At 47.0% G+C, this 27738-nt stretch overlaps 1 protein-coding gene across 4 annotated transcripts in view; it reads left to right on the top strand.

Annotated features, from left to right (window-relative positions):
• The window catches only part of PLXNA2 (plexin A2), a 268455-nt gene that overhangs the window by 174456 nt on the left and 66261 nt on the right, over nucleotides 1-27738 (top strand). For all 4 annotated transcript variants that reach the window (XR_007513869.1, XM_049858412.1, XM_049858413.1 and 1 more), the window contains 3 exons: nucleotides 10119-10319; nucleotides 12078-12174; nucleotides 15337-15527. Coding sequence is in view for 3 of the 4 variants with exons in the window: in XM_049858412.1 (XP_049714369.1) it covers nucleotides 10119-10319; nucleotides 12078-12174; nucleotides 15337-15527 (489 nt within the window). In the remaining variant the exon portion in view is untranslated. The remainder of the gene's footprint in view (nucleotides 1-10118; nucleotides 10320-12077; nucleotides 12175-15336; nucleotides 15528-27738) is intronic.

Raw genomic sequence — 27738 nt, 5'->3', positions numbered from 1 at the left:
TCATGCTCCACCGTTTAGAAAATCCACAAATGGGAATAAGTGACATTGTAACTTTTTTTTATAGCCTTGGAGGAAACCCTGATGGTGTCGTGGTTAAGAGCTACGGCTGCTAACCAAAAGGTCAGCAGTTTGAGTCCACCAGGCAATCCTTGGAAACTCTATGGGGCAGTTCTACTCTGTCCTATAGGGTCTCTATGAGTCAGAATCAACTCAATGACAATGGGTGGTATAGCCTTAGAAGTACAGCCAGAATGCTCCTTGGAAGCCAGGATGGCAAGACTTCATCTCATATAACTTTGGACATGTTATCAGGAGGGATCTGTCCATAGAGAAGGATATCATACTTGATAAAGTAGAGGGTCAGCGAAAAAGAGGAAGACCCTCAATGAGATGGATTGACACAGTGGCTGCAACAATGGGCTCAAACATAGCAATGATTGTGAGGAAGGCACAGGACCAGGCAGTGTTTAGTTCTGTTGCACATAGGGTTGCTATGAGTCGGAACTGACTCCCAGCACCTAACAACAACAACATAGCATTTCAAAGAGCCCTGATGGCACAGTGGTTAAGTGCTCGGCTGCCGACCAAAAAAGTTGGCAGTTTGAACCTACCAGTGGTTCTTCAGGAGAAAAGACCTGGTGGTCTGCTCTTGTAAAGATTTCTGACTAGGAAACCATATGGGGCAGTTCTACTCTATCCTATAGGGTCACATGAGTAGGAATCAACTTGACGGCACACAACAACAACATAGGCTTTCTATGTCGGGGCAGTGGTGGTTCAGTGGTAGAATTCTTGCCTTCCATGTGGGAGACCTGGGTTCAATTCCCAGCCAATGGACCTTATGCACAGCCACCCTCCATCAGTCAGTGGAAACTTGCATGTTGCTAAAATGCTGAACAGATTTCAGTAGAGCTTCCAAACTAAGACTGACTATGAAGAAAGGCCTGATTCTCTGCTTCTGAAAATCAGCCGATTAAAACCTTATGGGTCACAATGGTCTGATCCACAACCAATCATAGGGATGGCACAGGACCAGGCAGCATTTCATTCTGTTGTACATGGAGCAGCCATGAGCAGGGGCCAACCTGACAGCAGCTAACCACAGCATGGCCTTTCCACACATATCTTCCCCCTGCACTAGACTGTTAGCTCCTTGAAGGTAAGGGCTACATCTTATTCATCTTCAAATCCTCAGTGTCTTATTCAGTAAATGTTTGTAGAATGCATGCATGAAAGAATTGATGAACAAATGACCACTTTACCCAAATTCCATTGAGGAAGAGAGTTCCTTGAGTCTCCTTATCTACAATTTCAAGAAACGGAGATTCCTATTTCTCCTAATCTTGATAGCAGTGCTGGTTGCTTCCATGGATAAACATGAGAAAGAAGCCCCTGAAAGGTTTTCCCAAAACATACTGCTATGGATATAATCATGTCCCCCTAAAATATGTGTTAGAATCTTTACTCTATGCATGTGGATGAAGCCTTGATGGTGCAATGGTTAAGTGCTCCGCTGCTTACCAAAAGGTTGGTGGTTCGAAGCCACCAGTTGCTCCATAGGAGAAAGATGTTGTCACATAAAGATTACAGCCTTGGAAACCCTATGTGGCAGCTCTACTCTGTCCTATAGGGTCTGCTATGAGTAGGAATAAACTCCATGGCAATAGGCTTGGTTTATACATGTGGATATAATTCCATTTAGGAATAGGGTTTTCTGTGTTGTATTAATGAGACCATATCAGTTTAAGGTGTGTCTTCAACCAATGACTTTTAAGATATCAAAGGAGTAGAGTAGGCACAAAAGCAAACAAGCATAGATGAGGAAAGATAGATGCCAGCCACGTGAAGAAAGCCAAGGAGCCTAGGAATGGTGTTGGTTTTGGGTGCCCTCAAGTCACAAACCATGTGACAGAGTACAACTGTCCCATAGGGTCTTCCTGGCTGTAATCTTTACAGGAGCAAATCACCAGGTCTTTCTCCTACATTGCTGCTGGGTGGGTTTGAACCACCAGCCTTTCAGTTAGCAGTCAAGTACTTAACCATTGCACCACCAGGTCTCCTTAACAGAGAAATAGAAGCTGAAAAGAGACAAGGACCTTCCCCCAGGGCCAACAGAGAGAGAAAGCCTTCCCCTAGAGCTGGAGCTCTGAATTCAGACTTCCAGCCTTCTACACTGTGAGAAAATAAATTTCTGTTAAAGCCACCCACTTGTGGTATTTCCATTATAGCAGCACTGAGAAACTAAAACACACACCTGTGGCCTTGAACTCTTCTTAATTTCTGAAACAACATGTGTTATCATCAGCCAGGAAAATGGAATTTGCTTGTGTTGAAAAGGAGAAACATAGCTCATCGATTTTCCCCACGGTGACATTGAGACAGACCCCTGCACAGGGGCCTTGGTGTGGCTGAACCAGCATCTAGTGCCCTGGGAACCTTTCAGGAAAGGCTGTACTCCAGCCAGTTGGTATGCTTTGATTCAGCTGGCCTAAAAGCACCCGACTGGTACTAGTGGACGCTGGAAGTTAATCCCAGCCCTGAGATCCTGTGAGAATATGAAACTGCCTTTAGGCTGTCTTCTTACTTAGAGAAAAGGGCCCAAGAGCAGAAGGTATGGGGTGGGGGATGGATAACAGTACAGGAGCCAATAGAAGAATGGCTAAAGGAGGCCTGTTGGCCAGAAAGAGCAAAAGCCACAGGCGTGTCCTGGTCAGAGGCAGGGACAGGCAGTGAATGATCATGATAAACAGCCTCAGAAACCAGCTTTCACATCGGCTACTTGTAAACTCATAACCAACCAACCCATCCACCCACCCACCCACCCAATCAACCAACCAACCAGTTGCCGTGGAGTGTGTTTCCACTCACATCAACCCCATGTGCTACAGAGCAGAACTGACTTTTCAGAAGCAAATTGCCAGACTTTCTTCCAGGGTGCATCTGGGTGGCTTCAAACCACCAACCTTTCGGGTAGTAGCCAAGTGCTTAACCTTTTGTGCCACCAGGGACCTTCTAAACTCCTAAATTCCTTAATAAAATAGATCCAGGAAGACCCCAGAACACAAACAAAAACCAAACTAAACCCATTGCCATTGAGTCGATTCCAGCTCATAGCGACCCTGTAGGACAGAGTAGAACTGCCCCATAGGGCTTCCAAGGCTGTCATCTTTGCACAAGCGGACTGCCACACCTTTCTCCCAAGGAGCAGCTGGTGGATTTAAGCCACCAACCCTTCTATTAGCAGCTGAGTGCTTTAATCACTGTGCTACCAGGGCTCCCAGGACACAAAAAAAAAAGGGAGGGTGAAATGTAGATCTAGACAAGAAGGAGCACCTTCTTCACTTCTTCTAGGGGCCCCCCTCCAGCAAAGGGAAACCAGAAGCCAAACACAAAAAACGACCTGCAGCTGGGGGGCAGGTTGTGGGTAACGAGTGTAAAATGCTGCATGTGTAATAAAAAATAAAAACAAATCCATCGTCATTCAGCTGTGTCCAACTTGTGGTAACAGAGTAGGACTGTTCCGTAGGGCTTTCTCAGCTGTAACCCTTACAAAAGCAGATTGCGAGACCTTTCTTCCACACCTCTGCTGGTGGGTTTGAACCACTAAGATTAGGTTGGTAGTTAAGTGCAAACCATTGCTGCAACCCAGGATTAAATTAATGCCGAAAGAGCCTTGGGCACAAGCCAAGAGGCTTCCCATTGTCTCATTCTATTTTCTGTCCTTCATGTCTGTTCCTTTGGGTTGGAGAGGAGCAGTCCCCTCTGTGCCCGTATCTCCCTGGCTCGCCTGAGTGGGACAGTGTGGACTGTTGCTCATGTACAGCTTGGATGCCTTGGCACCTGGCACAGCCCCAGGGTTGGCTCCCTGGAGGGCCGTGAGAACACCCCAAACTCCATCCAGCTCCTGCCTTTGCTTAGGAAAGGACATAGGGTGTAGGCTCCCAGCGAGGTTGCTACAAAATCCTCCTTCAGCTCTCAGTCAGCCTGTCACACACATCCCTTCCCAGCAAATAGCTTTTTTTTTTTTTTTTGTCCAAAGCACTGCTTTCAGGGAACCTTAATCCTGAACATTTGGGGAACCGCAAAAGTGTAAGTACCCACCCTGGGTGAGGTGTCCTCACTCTGTCAGGAGTTCTGTCTGACTCTTCAGGCTCGTCAAGAACTGAGACTCTCTCAGTTCCCCCTTTGGGATTCGTAGACTAGCTCTATGCTCTCAGTAAGACCTTCCTTGAGTCAAAATTTTCATCTGCCCACCTCCAGGAAACAATGTATAACAGATTGTTGTTGTTCATTGCCACTAAGTCAGTTTGCTGTTGTTCCTTACCACTGAGTTGGCTTAGTGGCAACTTTGTGTATGAAGAATGAAAAGTTCCCAGGTCCAGCACCATCTTCATGGTCTTTGGTATGTTTGAATCCATTGTTGTAGCTATCATGTCAATCTATCTCATTGAGGGTTTCCCTTGTTTTCACTGACCCTCTACCAAAAATGATGTCCTTTTCTGAGGATTGGTCTGTCTTGATAACATGTCCAAAGTAAGCAAGATGAAGTTTCACTGACCTATGTAACTGACCAGCTCCGTTGATTAACATTGCAAGGTTAATATATTACACAGCTGTAATTCTTTCACATGTGGCAAGGATTCTCAAAGTGTCCCAGGTACCAAGAGCATCAGCATCATCTGGGAACTTGTTAGAAATTCAAATGCATGGGCTGCATCCCAGATTAGGCCAGAAATTGAGAACCACTGACATACTGCATCTCGATTGATTCTCACGACAGCCCTGCAGCCTCAGATACTTCACATTGGACATATGTAGTAACCAGGATGCTAAAAATTTATGTTTTTGCCCGAGGCTACAAAGAATTGAGGCATCCAGAAAAGCCTAGTACAGTATGCTTTCTACAGAAAATCAGGACTAGTTAGTACGTGTGTCTCCATGGCCACAGCCACGCTTGCAAACCTGACTTCAGTCTGCCCCTGTGCTGGCGGCAATGGAGGTTCAGGGAACAGGTATAGGGTGTGGACAGCCAGCACAAATTCATGTCAGCAGACGGAGAAACTGCCCATAGAAGATGGGTCAGCAGTGCCATTTCCAGATTAAAAGCCCATAAGGTAAATGTGCCCACGTCTTCAGGAAAGCAGAGCTGCTATGCTAGAGTGAATGCAATGGAAAAAATTTACTGAGTATTTATTATAGATGCAGACGTCCCTGGGTGGCACAAATGGTTTGCACTTGACTACTAACCTAATGGTGGTTCAGACCCACCCAGCAGAGCTGTGGAAGAAAGGCCTGGCAATCTGCTTTTGTAAGGATTAAAGCCAAGAAAACCATATGGAACAGTTCTACTGTGTAACATATGGGGTCACCATGAGACAGAGTCAACTGCATGACAATGGATTTGTTTTTTGTTCTTTTTGTGGGGGTGGGGGTTATGATACATGCAGCATTTTAAATATATTATCTCATTTAATCGTAGCAACTACTCTATGAAGTGAATTCTATTACAGATTAATAAACTGAGGCATAGAGAGTTAAGCAATTTTGATAATCTAACAAAAGAAGTTGGGATTCAGAGTCAGTTTCCCAAGCTGGGCCTGACTAAGTTAGAGCCCTGGATTCTGCATTCACACACTCACGTGAGCACACACATGCCAGATGTGCAGTAATGATATTAACAACAATGGCTAATCCAGCTTATTGCCACTTAAACAACACTCCTCCATACCCCTCTCACTCAGTCTAAGGTTGTCAGGTATCGTTGGCACCCCTTGGTACGGGAGGAAATTGAATTACAGTCAGCCTTCTCTTGAGCTCTTTTAAGGTAACGAGTCAGACCTTTGCACTGCCCAGAGTGTACCAGATCTCAGGGGCGGGGGCAAGAATCTCTGCCTCCCTGGGCCGGATCAGGCTGTGACACGGTGTTAGCAAGCGGGTGTGCGCAGGAGTGTGTATGGCTTTCAGCTTTAAAAGCTCATCTCCCTCCATGGCTAAACCATGCCTAGTGAGATATAGGTACATAAATATCTTCTTTACACCCTGTCCCGGGGGAAAGATAGAACCAAATAAATCCGATTAGCTTCCCAGGATGCTGGCTGCTTTCTCTCTTTGAAGTCCAGTGGGTGAAGATAATGCCATTTCCACATGGGAGAAGTCATTTCAAAGGGCTGAAGAGTCCCCGGCACAGAATACTGGCCGAGCACAGCTGAACAGAGTGGGCACTGGGGCCCAGGACTCCTAAGGCTCCGAGGCCAGGCTCCCTGCCCCCTGTAGCCATGTCACCTCCTTTCCAGCTCTCCCACCCTGGGGCATTCCCAGACAGGACATCTACTCATCTTGATTCCACTAAGATTGCTGCTCATGAGGTGATCCTGGTTGCCAGTGGCCTGGAGGCCGAGGGAAGAATCAGATGACCTAAGAGATTCTTCCTAATCAGAAGGCTATAAGGATCAGCAGCGGTAATGAGTGTTTTATAAAAGCAGCCTTAACATTCTGCAAGGAAATGTGCATTACAGTTTTTTTGCTTTCTTGCTACTAGGACAGGAACTGAATGTGTGTGTGCTTGCCCATGTGTGCCCATGAGTGTGTGTGTGCGTGTGTGTTTACTCACAGAAGCAAACAGGCTGAAAGTGGACTCATTGTACCCTGATGAAGCCAGTCACTTTCGGCAAGCCTCAGAGGTACTGAAACTCCAACAACTTGGCAGTGTTTTGGGCTGGCACCTCTCCTGCACCTGCCTTCAGCACCGCTCCCCTCACCCCCGCCATTTCTACCCAGGACTCTGCCCCTAATTAGTGCGTTCATCAGAACCGTCTCACAACCCAGAGGGTCCGTGGCTTCCCTTGTTTCCCAAGGAGAGTGTGTACCTAGGGCACCAGCTTTTCTTTCCTTTGCCGGAGAGACTGGAGGGGAAAACCCTATTCTGCCTGGCTGAGAGGAGCAGCCAGATAAACACAAAGGCATAAGAAAGACATCCTTTTCTACTGGGGCAAGCTGGGGACCTGTGTGAGCATTTGGGGAGACTTTAATCACTGTCTTTAAATGTAGTTCCAAATTGTCTGAGTCAGCAGTCTGTGGGAAATTTTCCTAAAATTCTACAATCTCTTTAAAAAAAAAAAAACTCATAAGAGTATTCATAAAATCTACTCACGATCCTCTAAGCCTCTAGGCTGGACTGCACCAAAAAAAAAAAAAGATGAGGATAGATATGTATATGTAGTCAAAGTTAAAAGGATTGCACACATTACTTCCAAAAACCACATCTTTAAGACCCTGCTACTGAAATTTGAATTTGTTCTCTGAACTCATTAGAGCTAAAAAAAAAAAAGAAAAAAAAGCAACTGGTCATCGTTTACTGGCTATTAACTGACTGAGAGTCTGAAAATCTCTCTCTCACACACACATACACACACACACACATCCCACTATACCTCAGACTTATTTTTAGTCTAAATTAAAATTCTAGTTTATTAGACGCAGGGATTTTTCTAGTCACTAACAGGAAGTGGTATCTCCTTTTCCTTAGGATGTCTGGGTTTCCCTAAAGGGGTGTGGTGTTTGTTTTTTGTTTTGTTTTGCTTGGCTGTGAATATGTGAAAGCCTCTGTCAGGAGTGCCCATAGGGAACGAAAGTAAAGGTGCACTAAAGAGCAAGTTTAGGAGTCGGCAGCTTGAGTGGCTGGCTCCTGGACAGGGACCCATGTGTTCTGGGGTTCCTCCTGACACTGTCTCTGGTGCAAGCCCTGCCTGGCTTGGTGCCTTCACACACAGCTGGCCCACAGGCAGAGGGATGGCATCAGTGGCCCCAAAGGTCCATCTAGACCCTCCTAGGAAATTTCTCCTGGAACCAATTTTTCATGAATCCACAGGATCCTTAATAGATAGGGACATGCCAATTTAGTAATCCTGCAACTCCAGAAACAATGATCATGTCCAGCTCCAGCTGGTGGGAATCAAACTTCTTCTCTAGTCTCGGGATGTCCAGAGGGTGGGGATTGATGGTCATCTCCGAAGAATCTAGAAAGTTGGAGCTAGCAGGAAACTTAGAGCTATTTTAGACTGTTGTTTTATTTTCTTATTTTCTATTTTCCCTCCGCAAACAATGACCAAGTATCCCCTGCCTGCATGACACTGGGCTAAAGGCTAAGGACATGGGGAAGAATAACATATAACCTAACCTGCAAGGAGCCCTGGAGAAGCGAGTCAACAAGAAACTGCAGTTCTGTGGACTAAGTGTGATCATGGCACAATGTGTAAAACCCACCCTGAGGGTAAGGGCAGGGGGAGAAGGGGTCAGAGAAGGCTTTCCAGCAAGGCACCACTGAGCTGAGTTTTGAAGGCTGATTCAGAGGTTGAGACAGGGCAGGGGCCAGGAGGAAGAGAGGGGGCAGGAGGTAGGGAAGAGTGCTTCTGGCAGGGGGGAACAGCATGTTCTAAGGACCCACTTGCCTGCTGCTGTGGAGTTGACTCTGACTCATGGTGATCCCTGTGTCATAGGAGAACTGTGCTCTGTAGGGTTTTCAGGGGCTGACTTTTCAGAAGTAGATCTCCAGGCCTTTCTTCCAAGGCATCTCTGAGTGGACTCAAACTGCCAACCTTTCAGTTAGCAGCGGAGTGCATTAACAATTTGAACCACCTAGGGACTCAAGCAAGGGAGACGGCACCTCAGAACGAAGCATAAATTCAGTATGGCTGGACAATGAGGTGCGAGAACATGGGTTCAGAGGCAGGCAGGAGTCAGATCGTGAAGACCTTGCAACTGAGGCCAAGAGAAGAGAAGCGAGTGTGTAAGGCCATCTTGTGAGGAAGAGGCCTACAGACTGCTCCATCACTTAGCACTGCCTGTGTTTCACAAGTTTTCTTAACAGGGGCTGCCTCTGACATTAAACCCAAAAAATCAAACCCATTGCCATCAAGTCAATTCTGACTCATAGCAACCTTATAGAACAGAGTAGAACTGCTCCATAAGGTTTCCAATGAGCTGCTGGTGGATTTGAACTGCCGACTTTTTGGTTAGCAGCCGTAGTTCTTAACCGCTGTACCACGAGGGCCTCCAGCATTAAAAAAAAAAAAAAAAATTTTTTTTTCCCCCCAGCATTAGGAGGATAAAATTTTTTAATTCCTTGCAGGAAGTAGCAATCAGGCCCTAAATGCTGTCAGCACCTTCTGCTTGCATTGAAGCAGGATCTACACCACTTATTCCCAGATACCCTCTCTGAGAACCACTGCCCAGGCACAGGAGGAGAGGGGAAAGAAGAGTCTCCTGTAAGAATTTCCCTGGAGATAGGAAACCATTCCATGTGGAGGTGGTTTCCACGTCCTCACTGCTGGGGCCATCAGGCTTGGTCCTCCTAGGGGAGCGGGAAAAAACAGGCAATAGCCAATAGCAGGGATTGGAGCTGTGGGAGGTGGTGGTTTGACTTCGGTAGAGAGCAGCATCTAGGAATAGAACTGAGTAAAATCAATCTTTCTCTCTTTCTCTCTCTCGGTCCTTCTGATAGCCCCTCCCTACCAAGACTTTCTTTTGGGGCTTTTTGTCTCCCAAAGCAACATGGTGTTCATGCAGGGCCTGGTAATGAAATGAGATAAAAAGGCAGAGCAAGTGTTTAGGGCATTGCTGGGACGGCTTGATCAACCTCCTGGAAAGCCCCACACAGTTGGAGCTGGGAAGCTGACGCTGCCGATAACAGGACGCTTCTGGCATTGGACAATGCAAGGGGCAGAGTAGCTGGAGCTGGATAACGAGATGCAACCGAGGGGTGGGGGCTCCAGGGTTGGGGACAGTGACACATGGAGACTCTTTTATCCTGTGTCTCAGAGGATAAAAATCCGCAGCCTGCCACACCGGTGCTTTAAAATGAAACCCTAAACTGTAGCATGCAGGCCAGATACAACACAACTCTGGGATGGTGATGACAATATCCAAGCCCGGGAGCTAAGAGATAGATCTCATTTCCTTGGCTGACTCCATGTGGCCCTTAAATCCGGTAATGTCCTTCTCATGGTCAGCCCATCCAGACACAAGAGGGCCTGGCCTTGCATCCGGGTCCAGCCCATGCTCTAAGGTGAGTGGGAAGGTATGACCCAAGGACAGATAGAGCCTCTCTGCTTGCTCCCCAGGACTGTCCCCAGCTAGTGCCCACGGAGGAGATCCTGATACCTGTCGGGGAGGTAAAGCCAATCACTCTTAAGGCCCGAAACCTACCGCAGCCTCAGTCCGGCCAGCGAGGCTATGAGTGCGTCCTCAACATCCAAGGGGCCATCTACCGTGTCCCTGCCCTGCGCTTCAACAGCTCCAGCGTCCAGTGCCAGAACAGCTCGGTAAGAGGGCTCAGACCCTGCCTGGAGCAGGGCTTTCCTCACATCCATGGCAACGCCTAGACCTCAGCCTGCCCTGCCCAAGCTTTGAGAACTTTCTGGAGCCACAGGCTGACCCCAAATCCCCAGGGACAACAGAGTGTGCAAGCACCCCAGAGCCCTCAGCCAGAGCAGAGAGGGTTAATGTTGTCAGAGGGGACCAAGTGCTATGAGGACTCTCACAGCAGAAATTAAGAACTTCATGTCCTTCCCTGAAGTTTAAATAGCAGCCAGAGAGTCAACTTTACCCCAAATCCTGTCATCATTCAGGGTGTGACTAACCTGGAAGGTGCTGCCCAGGAGGAACACAGAGAAGAGACAAGCTGGAAGCAGGACGGGATGAGGTGGGGTGGGAGGGCAGAGAAAGAGGAAGCAGAGGATTTCAGGAGTAGCGAGGGTTAAACCGATCCTCAATGCCAGACAGAAAGCCATGAGGTGTTTAATTATAATACTAGCCCAGAGAAGATCTTTTTATCTGCCAACTCCCTGTCTCTGACTGTGGGGGGTCAGCTCAGAGATGTGGGGGTGGGGGGGTGGGTGACGTGACAAAGGTGTTGAGGGAAGCTAATTCGCCTGGGAGAGATAAAGAGAATCTGGGCCTCTTATCAGGGAGCTGTCAGATTCCCGGGTCACAGGCGCTTGATAGAATTTGTAATCAGTGGAAGGCTGCCAAGCACAAGGGGAAGGCGGGATGAGAAAGGACCGGAACACAACAAAGGGAGGAAAGACAGCAGGAAGGGCTGGGGGCAGGAGCACTGATGGTGACATGCCCTCAAGAGCCCAGTGGCCAGGGCTGGGCCAGTCTCCACAGAGAAGATCCCCAGGGGTCTCCTTCACAGAGGTGCAGGGGGCTAGATCACTGAGAGGGGCCATTTCTGAAGTATGTGAAAGGCTTAAAAGCCCTTGATGGGACCGGCGTGACAGAGAAAGTTGACTCTCAGCCACAGCTGGAGCCCTTTCACGGTAGGACTGATCAGATCTTTGCCCAGAAAGCTGTGGGCACTTTCCCAAGTGGACTGTTGACCAAAGTCAGGTTCATGTGCAGAGAGACAGAGGCCCACCGCAGGGCCCAGCTAACAACCGTTCAGCTGCTGTTTGTTACACACAGGCTCTGCTCAAGGCTCTGTGGGGCTCACAGAGCAGAAAAGGGGCACCAGCCTTGCCTCCAGAAACATACAGGCCTTCTGCAAGCAGCTCATGGGAAGTGCCGCATCACAGGCAGAAAATGGTGACACAGAGAACAGAGAGGCTGAGGGATGTTTGGCAGGGAGGTCAGAGAAGACACCTGGGGAAGGCGGATCTGAGCTGAACGGGAAGAATGTGGATGGGTTAAAACATGGAAGTTGTAGTGAGAGGGAAGCATTCCTTGTGAGACGTGAACTGAACAGAGAGGCACAGAGGACCTTAGTAGGCATGTTTGGACAGACAGGTAGATTTCCAGGGTAATAGATGAGAAGGCTGGAGAAGTCGGTTTGAATTAGATTATGGAAGGCCCTGAGTGTCAAGCTCAGGGACACGGGCTGGCTCCTGGTGACGTTAGTGACTGGGAGTCAGAGGATGAGGACCAGAGGGATAACTTGAGCAGCATGGGGTTCCCCAGATTCTTCCCTGCTCCCTTCTTGGCCCAGTTCTGCTGTGATCCCAGCCCCTGAGATGCCAGCAGCATCCCCGACCCCCAGGAGAGAGCCTCCCCGTCATGTGTGTCTGCCCCTCTCTCTGTAGTACCAGTACGACGGGATGGACATCAGCAGCCTGGCCGTGGACTTTGCCGTGGTGTGGAATGGCAATTTCATCATCGACAACCCTCAGGACCTGAAAGGTAAGTGGCAACTTCCAGGTGCAGTTTTGATCTTTTCTTGACCCTGGGAAGGACCAGAGCTGGAGGGATCAGAGCCGGCGGCCGCTGTGCCATGAATAATACACTCCCTCTGTCAGCAGAACTTTTCAGAGGCTCCTAAAGCAACATTTGGAGCCATCAAAGAAGCCCTGTTGGGAGCCCTGTTTTATTACAGCCAGAGCATCCGCCGGGTGGCTGCTGGCTCATCCACCTTATTCTTTGGCTCTCAGAAGCTTTGAAGTATCTGTGGAACCTGACCTCCCTGGAAATGGAGATTCTGTTTCCAGTCAGGCTCTTGTTCTCCTGTCCTTGGCCCTGGTCACTGCACAGAGAAGGTTCATGACGCTGCTCTCCTGGTCCTGAGGTGGGGGGACCAGCCTGCCAATTCAGCTCACACCTGGAGCAGCGAAGCTCAGGAAGGGGACCCGGGCTGAAGCAGGAGGGGTTCTCCATGAGGGCTCTCTGCATTCATGGTCCTAGAAACAGGTTAGCTCCTCCTCCGCCTGGTAGGCTCTAACCGCAGAGCTGCAAACACTGAGACCCAGCCCCTGCTCTCAAGAATAATCAAAATAATTCAGATTTGACAAGCATTCACTGTGGGCTAGGCACTCACTAAGTGAGCTACTTGAAGGTATTTTACTTAATCATCACGACAGCTCTGAGAGCTATGTCCTGTTACTATGCTCACGTTATAGACAAAGAAACCGAGGCCTAAAGAGGTTAAGAAATGTGCCAAGAGTGAGAGTGAGAGACGGAGCAGGGCTTGAGCCAAGCCACCTGGTTTCAGAGCCTGTGCTCTTTTTTTTTTTTTATTCTTTAGATGAAGGTTTACAGAGCAAAGTAATTTCTCGTTAAACAATGAATACACATATTGTTTTGTGACATTGGTTGCCAACCCCACAACATGTCAACACTCTCCCCTTCTCGACCTTGGATTCCCCATTACCAGCTTTCCTGCCCCCTCCTGCCTACTAGTCCTTGCCCCTGGGCTGGTGTGCCCCTTTAGTCTCATTTTGTTTCTTGGGGCTGTCTAATGTTTGGCTGAAGGGTGAACCTCAGGAGTGACTTCTGAGCTAAAAGGGTGCGCAGGGACCATACTCCTGGGATTTCTCCAGTAGATCAGCAAGTCTGGTCTTTGTGTATGTATGTGTGTGTGTGTGAATTAGAATTTTGTTCTACATTTTTCTCCAGCTCTGTCCAGGACTCTCTATTGTGATCCCTGTCAGAGCAGTAGTGGTAGCTGGGTACCATCTAGTTTTGTTGGACTCAGTCTGGTGGAGGCTGTGGTGCTTGTGGTCCATTAGTCCTTTGGGCTAATCTTTCCCTTGTGTCTTTGATTTTCTTCGTTCTCCCTTGTCAGAGCCCATACTCTTAACCACATCACTGTACTGCTGCTCAGGCCACTATGAGATTTGAACCCCCTTCCCACAGCCTTAATCCCTAGCCCCATCCCACCCACCCTCACCCTGGTAAGAACTGTGGCTGACCACACATTTCAAGACGCTAGGGTTGTCACAAGCCTCTCCTTCAGCCTGAGGGTCACCCATGGGCACAGAGGGAGGGGCTAAGGCCACAGGAAGTCTGCCAGTCTGTCAGCATCTATGCGGCTGCGGCTCCGTGTCCCGGGACAGCTTCTAAAGTTGATGCTACTGAGCCTGGAAAAAACAAACTGAGCCAGCAAGATTTTTTTTTTTTTTCCCTACCTCTCCTCATACCCAGGCCAGATTTCCTCACACTAAGAAAGGAGACATTTCCCCTGCTGAGGATCTGGGCTTAGTTCCCAGAGGTTGCCTTTGCACCTGGAGCTTAGAGAAAAACAGCTGCATCTGAGCTGTCACGTCAGAAACCTCACGGATGGCTTTTGACGGCTGTGAGAAGCTCCTTGAGTGCTTGAGCAGCGTTGTCTTCACATTTGTGTACCGGCCAGGGCCCGAATACCGTGGGCCGCATGCTCTGATGGATAGAGAGGGCCATGGCACGTAAGCACTCAGGTTCTAGAATCCAACAGGCCAGGCTTCCAGTCCTTGCTCATCCACTTACAACTGTGCTAACTGGCATGAAGTCACCTCTCTACACCCCAGTTTCCTTGTCTGTGAAACGGAGGGATGGATGCCCACCTCACAGGGTCGTCACGAGGATCAGATAAACGAATGCATGTGGACCATTTGGCACACACTGATAAATGTTCGGTGTGTCCGTGTTAATTTTAAGATTCCCAGCTTGCTGTCCTCTACGGTAAGGAGCCATAGATTTGAGGATGTTTAAGTATAGCCTCTAGAGTAGGACCGAAGGGTGTTTCACAGAGCAGAAGAAAAGGATAAATCCTATGGATAAATAAAAACCCAGCCTTCCCTGGGGCATGTACCTGGCCTCTTACAGAGGCACGCAGCTCAGTCCTGAAAACTTCTGTCTGCCGGACCACAAGAGTTGAGTGATGACTTTCTGAGCATTTTGCTTCTGGAGTCAGACCGCTTGGGACTCTGAGTTTAAACACAGTCAGGCAAGGAACTGAGCCCCAGGCTCGCAAACACAGCTCCACCATTGACTGGAGAGGGCTTTTAGTCAGTAAGAGCAAAGGCCAGGGTTTGCAGGCTCCAAATGTGACCTCTGAGCGGCCAGTCTATCCTCTGTGGAGACATACTCTGCATCCGTAGGGGCTGTGAACAGTACAGTGTCATCCTCTCTCCTTGTCAGCTCTGTCTCCGTCACTAACAGCTGCCTAACAATTCTATTAAGCGCAAGTTGACCCCTTTCCCAAAGACCAAAAAAAAAAAAAAAACCAGTTGGTATTGAGTCAGTTCTTACAACACACAATTATCAGTACCATTTTACAGATTAGGTAAACCAGGCTCAAGGAGGTGAATAGTTTGTCATATTGCTAGGAAGTGGTGAGGCCACAATTAAAGCCCTGATCTGATTCAAATCTGATTCAACCTCCAGCCTGAACTCTTATATAATATTATTTTCTGTAGTGCCTTTAAACGACTGCCAAGAGGCTCATTGTATTAATTCCCCATCAATTATTCTTGCAATGATAGTGGTGATCCGTGGCATTATTCATGGCTGGGGACAGTTTCCTGCAAGAAGAGGGTGAGTGGGGGCAGCCCTCCCTGACGCCACCTGTGACTGCCCCTGTCTTTGCAGTCCACCTCTACAAGTGCGCAGCGCAGCGCCAGAGCTGCGGCCTCTGTCTGAAGGCCGACCACAAGTTTGAGTGCGGCTGGTGCAGTGGCGAGCACAGGTGCACCCTCCGCCAGCACTGTTCCAGCCCCTCCAGCCCCTGGCTCGACTGGTCCAGTCACAATGTCAAGTGCTCCAACCCCCAGATCACCGAGGTGAGTCATCCAAGACCCCAGAGCCAGAGGAGACAGCCGGGAGCTGGCCCGGGCGGTGGGAGAGGAGTGCCATTGAGCCTTTGTGGGAGAATTTGGCATTGATGCATGTGACGTGAGGGTGTATAAAGGCTCTGTGTGTGTCTCAGTGGCCCGTGCATCCGTGTGCCCATGCATGTATGTGTGTGTGTCTGTGTGCACACGCACACCACGCAGGGACAGGGAGCAGCCCAGGCCCCTGCCAGCAGGCCAGCTGAGCCAGGTGGGGAGGAGAAATGCGATCTGTGGTGGGCAAACATTTCAGAAAGCAGGTTTAGCTCTTCTCAGCAGAAATGTGATTTCAGGAGCTGCAGTTAGCTCAGAGGGCAAAGTTGAAAACGGAAGAAGAAAAATCAGGGCAGGCACTACTCTATGCCCTGATTTGTTTGTGCATTTTAATGGAAAGAAATAGGTAATTAATTTTCCTGAAAAAAAAAATGTTTCCTGAAGAGCAAATTGCAAAGGAAGGTGACTAGATGATGCGGATGCAGTGCGCCACCTGGGTCTGAAGGCTGGGGAGAGGAATGGTTGTGTTCAGCTTTGCTGCTTCGTGTGTTCATCACTCTTCACAGCTCCCTGTGCACCAGCCATCGCTTGCGCTCCGAAACAAATTGCACATTCCTCACAGTGGCTAGGAATAAAGGCCAGGCAGGCACCTGTGTGGTCTGCATGGTGAGAGAGTGGGGAGGGCTGCTCCTTTTCCTCCTCTCGCCTTGGAGGGGATACCCTGCCCTTTCCCTGCTCATTCCCTGCTGGCCGAAGAAAGCAACACTGGTTCTCATCTCTGACACACACAGTACTGGGAAACGTCTAGAGCATTCCTATAATCATACTGAAACTTCAGATCAGTATGAAAAAAAGACTCAGGATCAAACGAGTGTTGTTAGCATTACCTGGAGGATGGGTCATCTGAAGAGCAGCTTGTGTTCACTCACCGTGCTTGGCACCGTCTCATCCAGGCCTCACAGAAACCTGGGAGCTAAGCCTTTTCTTCTCCATTTTACAGGAGAAGACAGTGAGGCTCAGAGAAATGGAGTAACTTGCCCAAGCTCCCACAGCTGATGAGTGACAGAGCCAGTACTCCAGCTCATATTTATTTAATTATAAAACCATTTTTAAAGTCTTCACAGTTTGCCCGAATAACATAAAATTTCCTTCCTTGAATATTCGGACCTGTCTAGGATGGTACAGACCAGATAGGAGCCCCTGGGTGGTGCAAGCTGAAAGGTTTGAGTCCACCCAGAGGTGCCTCAGAAGAAAGGCCTGGCAATCTACTGCCAAAACAAATTAGCCCTTAAAAACCCTATGGTTGGAAGCTGGCAAAATTGTCACGAAAGGAGAGACTAGAAGGGCTGACTCATTAGGGGGAGAGCAAGTGGGAGTACGGAGTAAGGTGTATATAAACTTATATGTGACAGTTTGATTTGATTTGTAAACGTTCACTTGAAGCTCAATAAAAGTTAATAAAAAAAAAAAAAACCCTATGGAGCACAGTTCTACTCTGACATGCATGAGATCACCATGGGTTGTTAATTATTTTTTCTGTAGGCAAGTAGATGCAGATCCATCCAGATGGCCATGCGTCCCTCGGGAGCGTAGCACTGGGGGAGAGTGTGTGCGCATTCCACATCAAGGAGGAGGCCGGTAGAGGGTGTGGACACTGCCTCTCAAAGATCGGCCTCGTCATCCCATTGTAGTCTTTGATGTGGCCGTGACTTCTACTGGATTCCTCCTCTGTCTTTATCTTGCCAGAAGACGAGGCTTGCAAGGGTTGTGGTGGTGCCCCTGCCCTGCCCTGAGACAGCCCCCAGGGCTCCGTGCCTTCTCTGGGATTCTAGTGATTTCTGGCCACTGCTGCCTGGAGAACCTGCAGGGTTGTGTAATTCTTGCTGTGGCGGTTGTCAGTCTCCACATCCCTGCGCATCTGCAGTGTGATGGAGCTTAAATGAGGCAGGAGCTGGCCTCCATCAGCACTTGCCACCTCCACCAACCCCAGCTGCTGCCCCTCTGACTCTCCAACAGGCCGGGGCCCCTTCCCAGCCCCAAGGCAGGCTTCGGCCCTGCTCCCTGACCTGGGACTGACAGGCTGCTCGGTTCACGGAGGACACCTAAGCTACATGGAGGCTAATTAGCCCCCTGAGGTAATTAGGCTGTAATTGATTTTCCCAGGCGACATATCAGCAGGAGTCTGACGCCCCCAACAGTAGTGTCTCCTGCTGGTGTTTCTCAAGTAAAGCTCCTGAGAAATGAGAGAGCGTCTTTAAAAAAAAAAAAAAAAGGGAGAGACAAATCCCTGCTGTGTCCCAGGCCACTCTGGGGGACATGTGGGGGTGTCCAGGCCTGGGACTTTGCAAGACCTTCTTAGTCGCTGGTGTCTGGAGCCATCTCCTTTCCTTCTGCATCTTCTCTGGTCCCTGTAACAGTCATTATTTTTTTTTAACTTTTCACTTTTTGAAATAATTTCACACTTATAAAAAGGTACAGAAATAGTACAAAGAACTTTCATATACCCTTCATCCAGGTGCTCCAAAATTAACATAACCCCAGTGCGATTATCAAAATTAGGAAATTAGCATTGATACAATACCACCATCTAATACATGTGCCTTACTCACGTTTTCCCGGTTGTCCCCTTGATGTCCTTGTTCTACTCCAGGGTCCCATCCAGGATCACATGTTACACCTTACTGTCCTGATGCCTGAGTCTTGTAACTCCCCGTCTTCCTTTGTCTTTCATGACTTCAACGCTTTTGAAGAGTGCTGGCCAGTTATTTTGTAGAATGTTTCTCAGTTTGGATTTGGCTGATGTTTCCTCACAATTAAATTCAGGTTATGTGTTTTTGGAGCACTAAAAAAAAATATTTGGTATGTGTCAAAAGGCACAAACTCCCAATGGCCAGCCAAATCATAAATAATGTGAATAACAAAATAATAATAACAATGGGCTATCACCCATAGAATAAAATAAGAACCCACAGCCCTTATTGCAAGTGAGTTAATACAGAATGGGAGCAACAAAGCTCTCCTCACACGGGAGTGCCATGAGTAAATGTAGAGGAGACATGAAAAGAGAATATCACCATTTGGCAGCCTTCGTGGCAATAATTGCTTCAGGCAAGGATGATCAATGGATGCTAAAATTAGTGGAAGAAAGTATGATGAAAACAGGATATTTACGTAGTCTCAAGGTATTTCCTCACAAGATACTTCTTAATTACAACAGATAAAAATAGTAGCTTTACAGTGAAGGAACCTGGTAGGCACCACCTTAACCAGGTGATCGAAGTTAACATCATCAAAAACAGGAAAACCAACCTCCTGTGGCTCCTGGTAGGGTGCCCTGACAAGGGCACGGCCTCATTTCTATGGCATTTTTAACCAAAAATGCATCATCTGTTAAAAGTTGCCTTTTTTGTTGTTGTTAAAAGTTACTTTTAAGAAGAATCAACTCATTTGCTTTTCCCCGCTTTCTCAACTGATTCCTTGACGTTGGTATAGGTCTTTTTGCCAGTTCAACATTTTCCACGTGTACAATTCAGTGACACCAATTACATTAATCATATTATGCAATGAGCACCAGTATCCATCGCCAGGTTGCCACCACCATAAAGAGAAACTCAGTGCTGCCTGCAAGGTGATCCTTCCTGCCCGTGTAACCACTAACAGAATCTGTCTCCATATACGTTTGCCTATTTAGCCACTTCCTGTCATAAGAGCTTCTTCTTAAACCATGTTAAATCATCAGAATTCTATGAGGTATATTATTCCTCGTCTCTAGCCTTTATCTTCAAAATGTGTTCCCCCATTAGGGCAAGCCTGTACACACACAAAGCCATTTACTACGTAGATCCTCCTTGAGAGCTGAGAAGAGGGCTACATGATAGCCTGTGGTGGCAGAATTTCCAATCCTGGAAATAGCTGGGGGCTAGAATGGGAGCTGTGTTGCCTGTAATCAGGGAAATAAATACAGTGACCTCAAAAGGGCTCTACCTTAGGAAAAGGAGTGGGCTCCAGCTTAGCTGGATGAACAGCTGTATTCTTCCTTAACCCCTCCCTACCCCCACTGTCTCCGTGGCAACCGAGCCCACCCCTGGAGACCCATCTTTTATGGCAGCTTCATGTAGGACAAGTTGTACAGCCTATTGAATTTCCCAGTTTGCATAAACTTCAGGTTAGCACCCCCTCAGGACTCACCGTCTGCTCCTTCTCAGCCGACTCGTGGTGTGATAATGACGTTGTCCCCCGTGGGAAGTATCCCAGCCTGTTCCCATTCCAGCTGTCACCCCTGGCGTCTGTGCACGTGTCACCTGTTCGACCCCAGGAACAGGACAGTAGAGAGGACTGGAAAGCCCACTAGCTGCCTGCCCACCATGTTTCCGTTCTTCCTGGCCTGCGCTTCAGGACCTGCTGGAGCCTCAAAGAGGAGGATCTAGGAGCCACCCGCTAAAATGGAAGGTGCACAGAAACACTTCCCAAGGAGCAATGAGACGGCAGGACCCAGCTGGAAGGAGAGACAGCCAAACATACTCTCACGAAGAGGAACTTGGGAGCGGGTATAGGGACTTTGGAACTAATACGGCAGAGGTCTCTACTCCAAGTGAGTGTTCTGAGCAGAGGGAGAAGACATCACTGTCCCAAAGAAATTGATTTACACATTAACCAAATGTTTAATAAGTGATTACTGTATACCATGCACTGTGCCAGGCTGGGAAACTGTCACTTGGATGAGTGAGTCCAATTAAGAGCTATGGCGGCTAATCAAAAGGTCTGCAGTTCGAATCCACCAGGTGCTTCTTGGAAAATCTATGGGGCAGCTCTCCTCTGTCCTATAGGGTTGCTGAGTCAGAATCAACTTGATGGCAATGGGTTTGTTATTTTTTCTTTGGTTTGGGTGAAGAGGCAGGGAGATACCAGCCTCTCCCAGCATAGCCGCAGGCTATTTTGGAACACTGGCCACCTTGAGGGGGCTACAAACTGCCTGTAGGCCGCTCTGCTTCCTCCTAGGGTTTAGGATGAAAACTTCTAACCTACATCCCCGTTACAGTTGTCTCCTATATAGAAAGAAGACACTAGCAGGGACCTAAGCCTCCACAGCTAACTTGGAAACTCACCTCAGGCCAGAGGCATGAATAGACTAAAAATAAATCAATAACCAAACATCTTGTGATTGTGTTGATTCAGACTCATGGCAACCCCATGTGTTATAGAGTAGAATTGCTTCATACAGTTTTCTTGGCCGTAATCTTAACAGAAGCAGGTCACCAGGCCTTTCTTTTGCAGTGCCACTGGGTAGGTTTGAACCACCAACCTTTAGATAGTTGTTGTTAGGTGCCATAGAGTCAATATGGACTCATAGCGACCCTATGCACAACAGAATGAAACACTGCCTGGTCCCGCACCACCCTCACAATCATTGCTATTGTTTGAGCCTGTTGTTGTAACCACCGTGTCGATCCATCTCATCGAGGGTCTTCCTCTTCTTCACTGACCCTATAATTTACCAAGCATGATGTCCTTCCCCAGTAACTGGTCCCTCCTGATAACATGTCCAAAGTACATGAGACAAAGTCTTGCCATTCTCACTTCCAAGGAGCATTCTCGCTGTACTTCTTCCAAGACAGATTTGTTTGTTCTTCTGGAAGTCCATAGTATATTCAATATTCTTTGTCAACACCATAATTCAAAGGCATCAATTCTTCTTCAGTCTTCCTTATTCATAGGCCATCTTTCACATGCATTTGAGGTGATTGAAAACACCATGGTTTGGGTCAGGTGCACCTTAGTCCTCAAGGTGACATCTTTGTTTTTCAACACTTTAAAGAGGGCTTTTACAGCGGATTTGCCCAGAGCAATATGTCATTTGGTTTCTTGAGTGCTGCTTCCATGGGTGTTGATTATATATCCAATTAACATGAAATCCTTGAAAACCTCAATCTCCTCTCCGTTTATCATGATGTTGCTTATTGGTCCAGTTGGGAGAATTTTTGTTTTCTTTATGTTGAGGTATAATCCACACTGAAGGCTATGGTTTTTGATCTTCATCAGTAAGTGCTTCAAAGTCCTCTTCACTTTCAGCAAACAAGGTTATATCATCTGTATATTACAAATTGTTAATGAGTCTTCCTCCAATCCTGATGCCATGTTCTTCTTCATATAGTCCAGCTTCTTGGGTTGTTTGCTCAGCATATAGATTGAATAAGCATGGTGAAAGGATACAACCCTGCTGCACACCTTTTCTGATTTTAAATCACACAGCATCCCCTTGTTCGGTTCGCAGGACTGCCTCTTGGTCTATGTACAGGTTCCATATTTAAGTGTTCTGGAATTTCCATTCTTCCCAATGTTATTTGTAATTTTTTATGATCCACACAGTTGAATGCCTTTGCACAGTCACTAAAACACAGCATGAAAAACTGACAGACGAGTGGTGGTGAAGTTAGTAGTCAAGTGCAAATCATCTGTTCCACCCAGGCACCATGACTGAATTAGTCACATTCTAATTCTGGTTGTCTTCATAATAATAGCTCTTCTTTAACAAGACTATGCTGTACTGAGACCTCTGCACTTTGCCTACCTGCTTCTCCCAAAAACCCTGCAGGGTAGCTGTTGTTATACTCATTTGAAGGTTTGGGGAATGGGGCTTAGGAAAGCAAACAATCAGTGGCACAGCAGAGATTCAATATCAATTCCTTCTGACTCCAGAATGTAGACTCACCCTCCCACACCATGCTGCCTCCCTTGGTCAGAAGAATGGAGGGGCATTCCTTGGCTATATACTCTCCTACCTCACCTCGCCCCAAGTGTATTGAGAAAAATATCTGTTTCCAGGATCAGAATCCTCTGGGAACATACCAGGAGACTCTAATCAAACTAGGATCTTTGGCTATCCTTTGTTTTAAGCCTTAGAATAGACTCCATCTATCTGTCCTCCTCCTCCACACGTCTATCAGTTTGTCCTACTGTGGGGGCTTCTGTGTTGCTGTGATGCTGGGAGTTATTCCACCGGTATTCAAATATCATCAGGGTCACCCATGGCAGACAGGTTTCAGCTGAGCTTCCAGACCAAGATAGACTAGGAAGAAGGATCCAGCAGTCTACTTCTGAAAAGAGTTAGCCAGTGAAAACCTTATGAATAGCAGTGGAACACTGTCTGATACAGTGCCAAAAGATGAGCCCCTCAGGTTGGAAGGCACTCAAAAGACTTCTGGGGAAAAGCTGCCTCCTCAAAGTAGAGTCGACCTTAATGATATGGATAGAATCAAGCTTTAGGGACCTTCATTTACTGATGTGGCATGACTCAAAGTGAAAAGAGACAGCTGCAAACATCCATTAAAAATCAGAACCTGGACTGTAAGAAATAGAATTGAGGAAAATTGGAGATCGTCAAAAATGGATCACATAAACATCGATATCCTATGCATTAGTGAGCTGAAATGGACTGGAATTGGTCATTTTGAATTAAACAATCATATGGTCTACTATGCCAGGAACGACAACTTAAAGAGGAATGGCATTGCATTCATCGTCTCAAAGAACATTCTTTTTGCTCTGTCCTAAAGTACAGTGCTGTCAATGATAGGATAATATCCATACACCTACAAGGAAGACCAGTTAATACGACTATTATTCAAATTTACAAGCCAACCACTAAAGCCAAAGATGAAGAAATTGAAGATTGTGACCAACTTCTGCAGTCTGAAATTGATCAAACATACAATCAGGATGCACTGATAATTATTGGTGATTGGAATGTGAAAGTTGGAGACAAAGAAGAAGGATCCGTAGTTGGAAAATATGGCCTTGGTGATAGAAACTATGATTGAATTTTGCAAGACCAATGACTTCTGCATTGCAAATACCTTTTTTCACCAACATAAACAGCAACTATACTCACGGACCTCGCCAAATGGAATACACAGGAATCAAATCAACTACATTTGTGAAAAGAGATGATGGAAAGGTTCAATATTATCAGTCAGAACAAGGCCAGGGGCTGACTGTGGAACAGACCATTAGTTATTCTTATGCAAGTTCAAATTAATACTGAAGAAAATTAGAACAAGTCCATGACCCTGAGTATATTCCACCTGAATTTAGAGATCATCAAGAATAGATTTGATGCGTTGAACACTAATAACCGAAGACCAGATGAGTTGTGGAATGACATCAAGGACATCATACTTGAAGAAAGGAAGAGGTCGTTAAAAAGACAGGAAAGAAAAGACCTAAATGGATGTCAGAAGAGACTCTGAAACTTGCTGTTGAATGTGAAGAAGCTAAAGCAAAAGGAAAAAATGATGAAGTAAAAGAGCTGAACAGCAGATTTCAAAGAGCAGCTCAAGAAGACAAAGTATTTTGATGACCTGTGCTGAAACCTGGAGATAGAAAACCAAAAGGGAAGAACACACTCAGCATTTCTCAAGCTGAAAGAACTGAAGAAAAAATTCAAGCCTCAAGGTGCAACAGTGAAGGATTAGATGAGGAAAACATTAAAACAACGCAGGAAGTATTGAAAGAAGATGGAAGTAATACACAGAGTCACTGTACCAAAAAGAATTGGTCAGCGTTCAACCATTTCAGGAGGTAACATATGATTAGAAACCAATGGAAGTGCTCACCCGTCTATGCCAAGAAATTTGGAAGACAGCTACCTGGCCAACTGACTGGAAGAGATCCATATTTATGCCCATTCCCAAGAAAGGTGATCCAACTGAATGCAGAAATTATCAAACAATATCATTAATATCACACACAAGCAAAATTTTGGTGAAGATCATTCAAAAGTGGCTGCAGCACTATATTGACAGGGAACTGCTAGAAATTCAAGCTGAATTTAGAAGAGGACGTGGAACCAGGGATATCATTGCTAATGTCAGATGGATCCTGGCTGAAAGCAAAGAATACTAGAAGGATGTTTACCTGCGTTTTATTGACTATGCTAAAGCATTTGGCTGTATGGATCATACCAAGTTATGGATAACATTGCGAAGGGTGGGAATTCCAGAACATTTAATTATGCTGATGAGGAATCTGTACATGGATCAAGAGGCAGTTGTTGGAACAGAACAAGGGGATACTGCAAGGTCAGGAAAGGTGTGCGTCAGTTGTGTCCTTTCACCATACCTATTCAGTCTGTATGTGAACAAATAATACAAGAAACTGGACTCTATGAAAAAGAACAGGGCATCTGGATTGGAGGACGACTCATTAACAACCTGCAATATGCAGATGACACAACCTTCCTTGCTGAAAGTGAAGAAGACTTTGAAGCACTTACTGATGAAGATCAAAAACCACAGCCTTCAGTATGGGTTACACCTCAACATAAAGAAAACAAAAATTCTCCCAACTGGACCAATAAGCAACATCATGATAAATGGAGAGGAGATTGAGGTTTTCAAGGATTTCATTATACTTGGATCTACAGTCAACAACCATGGAAGCAGCACTCAAGAAATCAAATGATGTATTACATTGGGCAAATCTGCTGCAAAGGACCTCTTTAAAGTGTTGGAAAGCAAAGATGTCACATTGAGGACTAAGGTTCACCTGACCCAAGCCATGGTGTTTTCAGTCACCTCATATGCACTTGAAAGCTGGACAGTGAATAAGGAAGACTGAAGAAGAATTGATGCCTTTGAATTGTGGCGTTGGCAAAGAATACTGATTATACCATGGAATTCCAAAAGAATAAACAAATCTATCTTGGAAGAAGTACAACCAGAATGGTCCTTAGAAGCAAGGACGGTGAGACTACGTGTCACATACTTTGGACATGTTATCAGGAGGGATCAGTTCCTGAAGAAGGACGTCATGCTTGGTAAAGTAAAGGGTCATGAAAAAAGGGGAAGACCCTCAATAAGATGGATTGACACAGTGGCTGCAGCAGTGGGTTCAAATATAGCAACAACTGTGTGGATGGCGCAGGACTGGGCAGTGTTTCGTTCTGCTGTGTATAGGGTCACTATGAGTAGGTACCGACTGTGCGGCACCTAACAACAACTTCTGTCTTCCTGGAATGCTGGTTGAGCAGTGGTTAAGAGATTGGCTGCTAACCAAAAAGTTTGGCAGTTCGAATCCACCATCCGCTTCTTGGAAACCCTATGGGACAGTTCTACTCTGTCTCATAGGGTTGCTATGAGTTGGAATCAACTCGGTGACAATGGGTTTAACTGTCTTCCTAAATGTAATCCGTTGCTGTTGAATCAGTTCCTAAATGTTGGCGGTTCAAACTCACCCAGTGGCACTGCAGAAGAAAGGAAGGCCTGAAGATTTGCTCATGTAAAGGTTGTTGTTGTTGGGTACTGTTGAGTTGATTCCAACTCATAGGGACCCAGTAGAACAGAGTAGAACTGTCCATAGGGTTTCCAAGGCTGTAATCTTCACATAAGCAGAGTGCCACATTTTTCCCGTGTGTTCCTGAAGTCACCTGCCACATTGCCCAGTAAGGCCACACTGATTTAAGGAGTGGGGGCCACTGGTCGCTATGATTCAGAATCGACTCAAAGGCAGTGGGTTTTCCATTTACTTCTGCATAGATTCTCTATTGATGTCTCTGAGTAGTGCAGTTAATGCATTCAGCTGCTAATGAAAGGTTGGAGGTTCAAGTGTACCCAGAGGGGCCTTGGAAGAAAGGCCTGGTGATGTACTTTCAAAAAATCACCATTGAAAACCCTGTAGAGCACAGTTTTACTCAGACATGCCATGAGTCAGGGTCAACTTGGTGGCAGCTGGACCTTTAACTTCTCTATTAATTGGTTTTTCAATTTCAGTAACTTCTCCCAACACCTCACTAGCTCGTGCTTCCAGGCCAAAAATCAAACCCACTGCCGTTGTGTTGATTCCAGCTCATAGCAACCCTGTAGGACACAGTAGAACTCCCCTTAGGGTTTCCTAGGCTGTAAATCTTCATGGAAGCAGACTGCCACATCTTTCTTCCACGGAGCAGTTGGGAGGTTTGAAACGCCGACCTTTCAGTTAGCAGCCAGGCATTTAACCACTGTACCACCTGGGCTCCTAGCCCATGCTTAAAAATATATATATATATAAATTCTCTTTAACATTATCTTAGGTACATGTAACTGAGAAAGAAAATCACTTGTAGAAAACCTTGTAAGTTGTCCTCTGAAACCAAGCATTAGTGGTTTTTGTTGGTATGATACCTTGAGATGTTCTATAACTCCTGCTTCCTCCTGCCCTCCACTTGCTCAAATAATTTTTTTTTTCTTGCATTCTCTCTGATGCAAATGCATTTGTAAAACTGTTTTGAGAGCTGGGACATTTATAAGTATTTATCTGCAAGGCTGCACCAACTTTCTTTAGGAAGGCTGAAAGCTGCCTGCCTGGGGCCAGAGCAACTCGCTGCAAAGTTACCAACAAAGAAGTAAATAAGTCCGCCAGCTTCCTAGAGAAACAAGCCGGCACTCCAGTCTCCGTTCATTTATTTTCAGGCCTCATTAATATAACATCACTGCAACAAACAGCTGACGGGGGATGGTGTCAGGGTGAGTGATGAACTTGCTCTGCTCAGATAACAATTAGGCTTGAACGCACTAGCAGCTGAGACAGAGCTAGCACGCATGCACGCCAGGAGGGAGAGCTGGCCCTGCCGATGCCATAGACCCCTGCAGAGCTCGTCAGCTGGGCCCCACCTGCCGTGAGGAGTACCCCCACCCACACAGCACACACACACACGCATCCCACAAATTGGAAAATACAGTTGGCTTTCTTGGACCCAGCATCCAGGTGTCTTTGGGAGCCAGGATGGGATAGAAACTTGCAGGCAGGAAGTGGGCATCACTGCCCTCTGAAGTCTGGAAAACACTGCGCAGCGGGGAAGGAGTAATGCCCTGGAGAGCTTTAGCTGTCTGCACACCCTTGGCTTGTCCTCACTGCTGGCCCTGATTAGGGGCTGCTTGGGGCAGGACCCTCCTGAAAGCCCAGTCTCAGTCACAGAAGCTTTCCCAACAAAGTGTGATCATCAGTGGGGGAACCCCTTCTTCGGCTGCTCTGGAAGACTGGGGTATCCGTCTCTCCCATCTTCTCTTCCAAATACCCAGTCTAAGGTCCTGACAGGCTGCCGGTGGCAAGATCTGCCAGGCCCGACCCCGTCTGAGAGGCTGACCTGGCTGTGCCAGCAATCTCTGCACCAGCCACTTCCCGTGCGGGGGTCAGG

This window comes from Elephas maximus, chromosome 18, assembly GCF_024166365.1.
Source record: "Elephas maximus indicus isolate mEleMax1 chromosome 18, mEleMax1 primary haplotype, whole genome shotgun sequence".
NCBI lineage: Eukaryota > Metazoa > Chordata > Mammalia > Proboscidea > Elephantidae > Elephas > Elephas maximus.
Note: the sequence above shows the minus strand (reverse complement) of the source record. Positions and strands in the feature narration are given on the sequence as shown.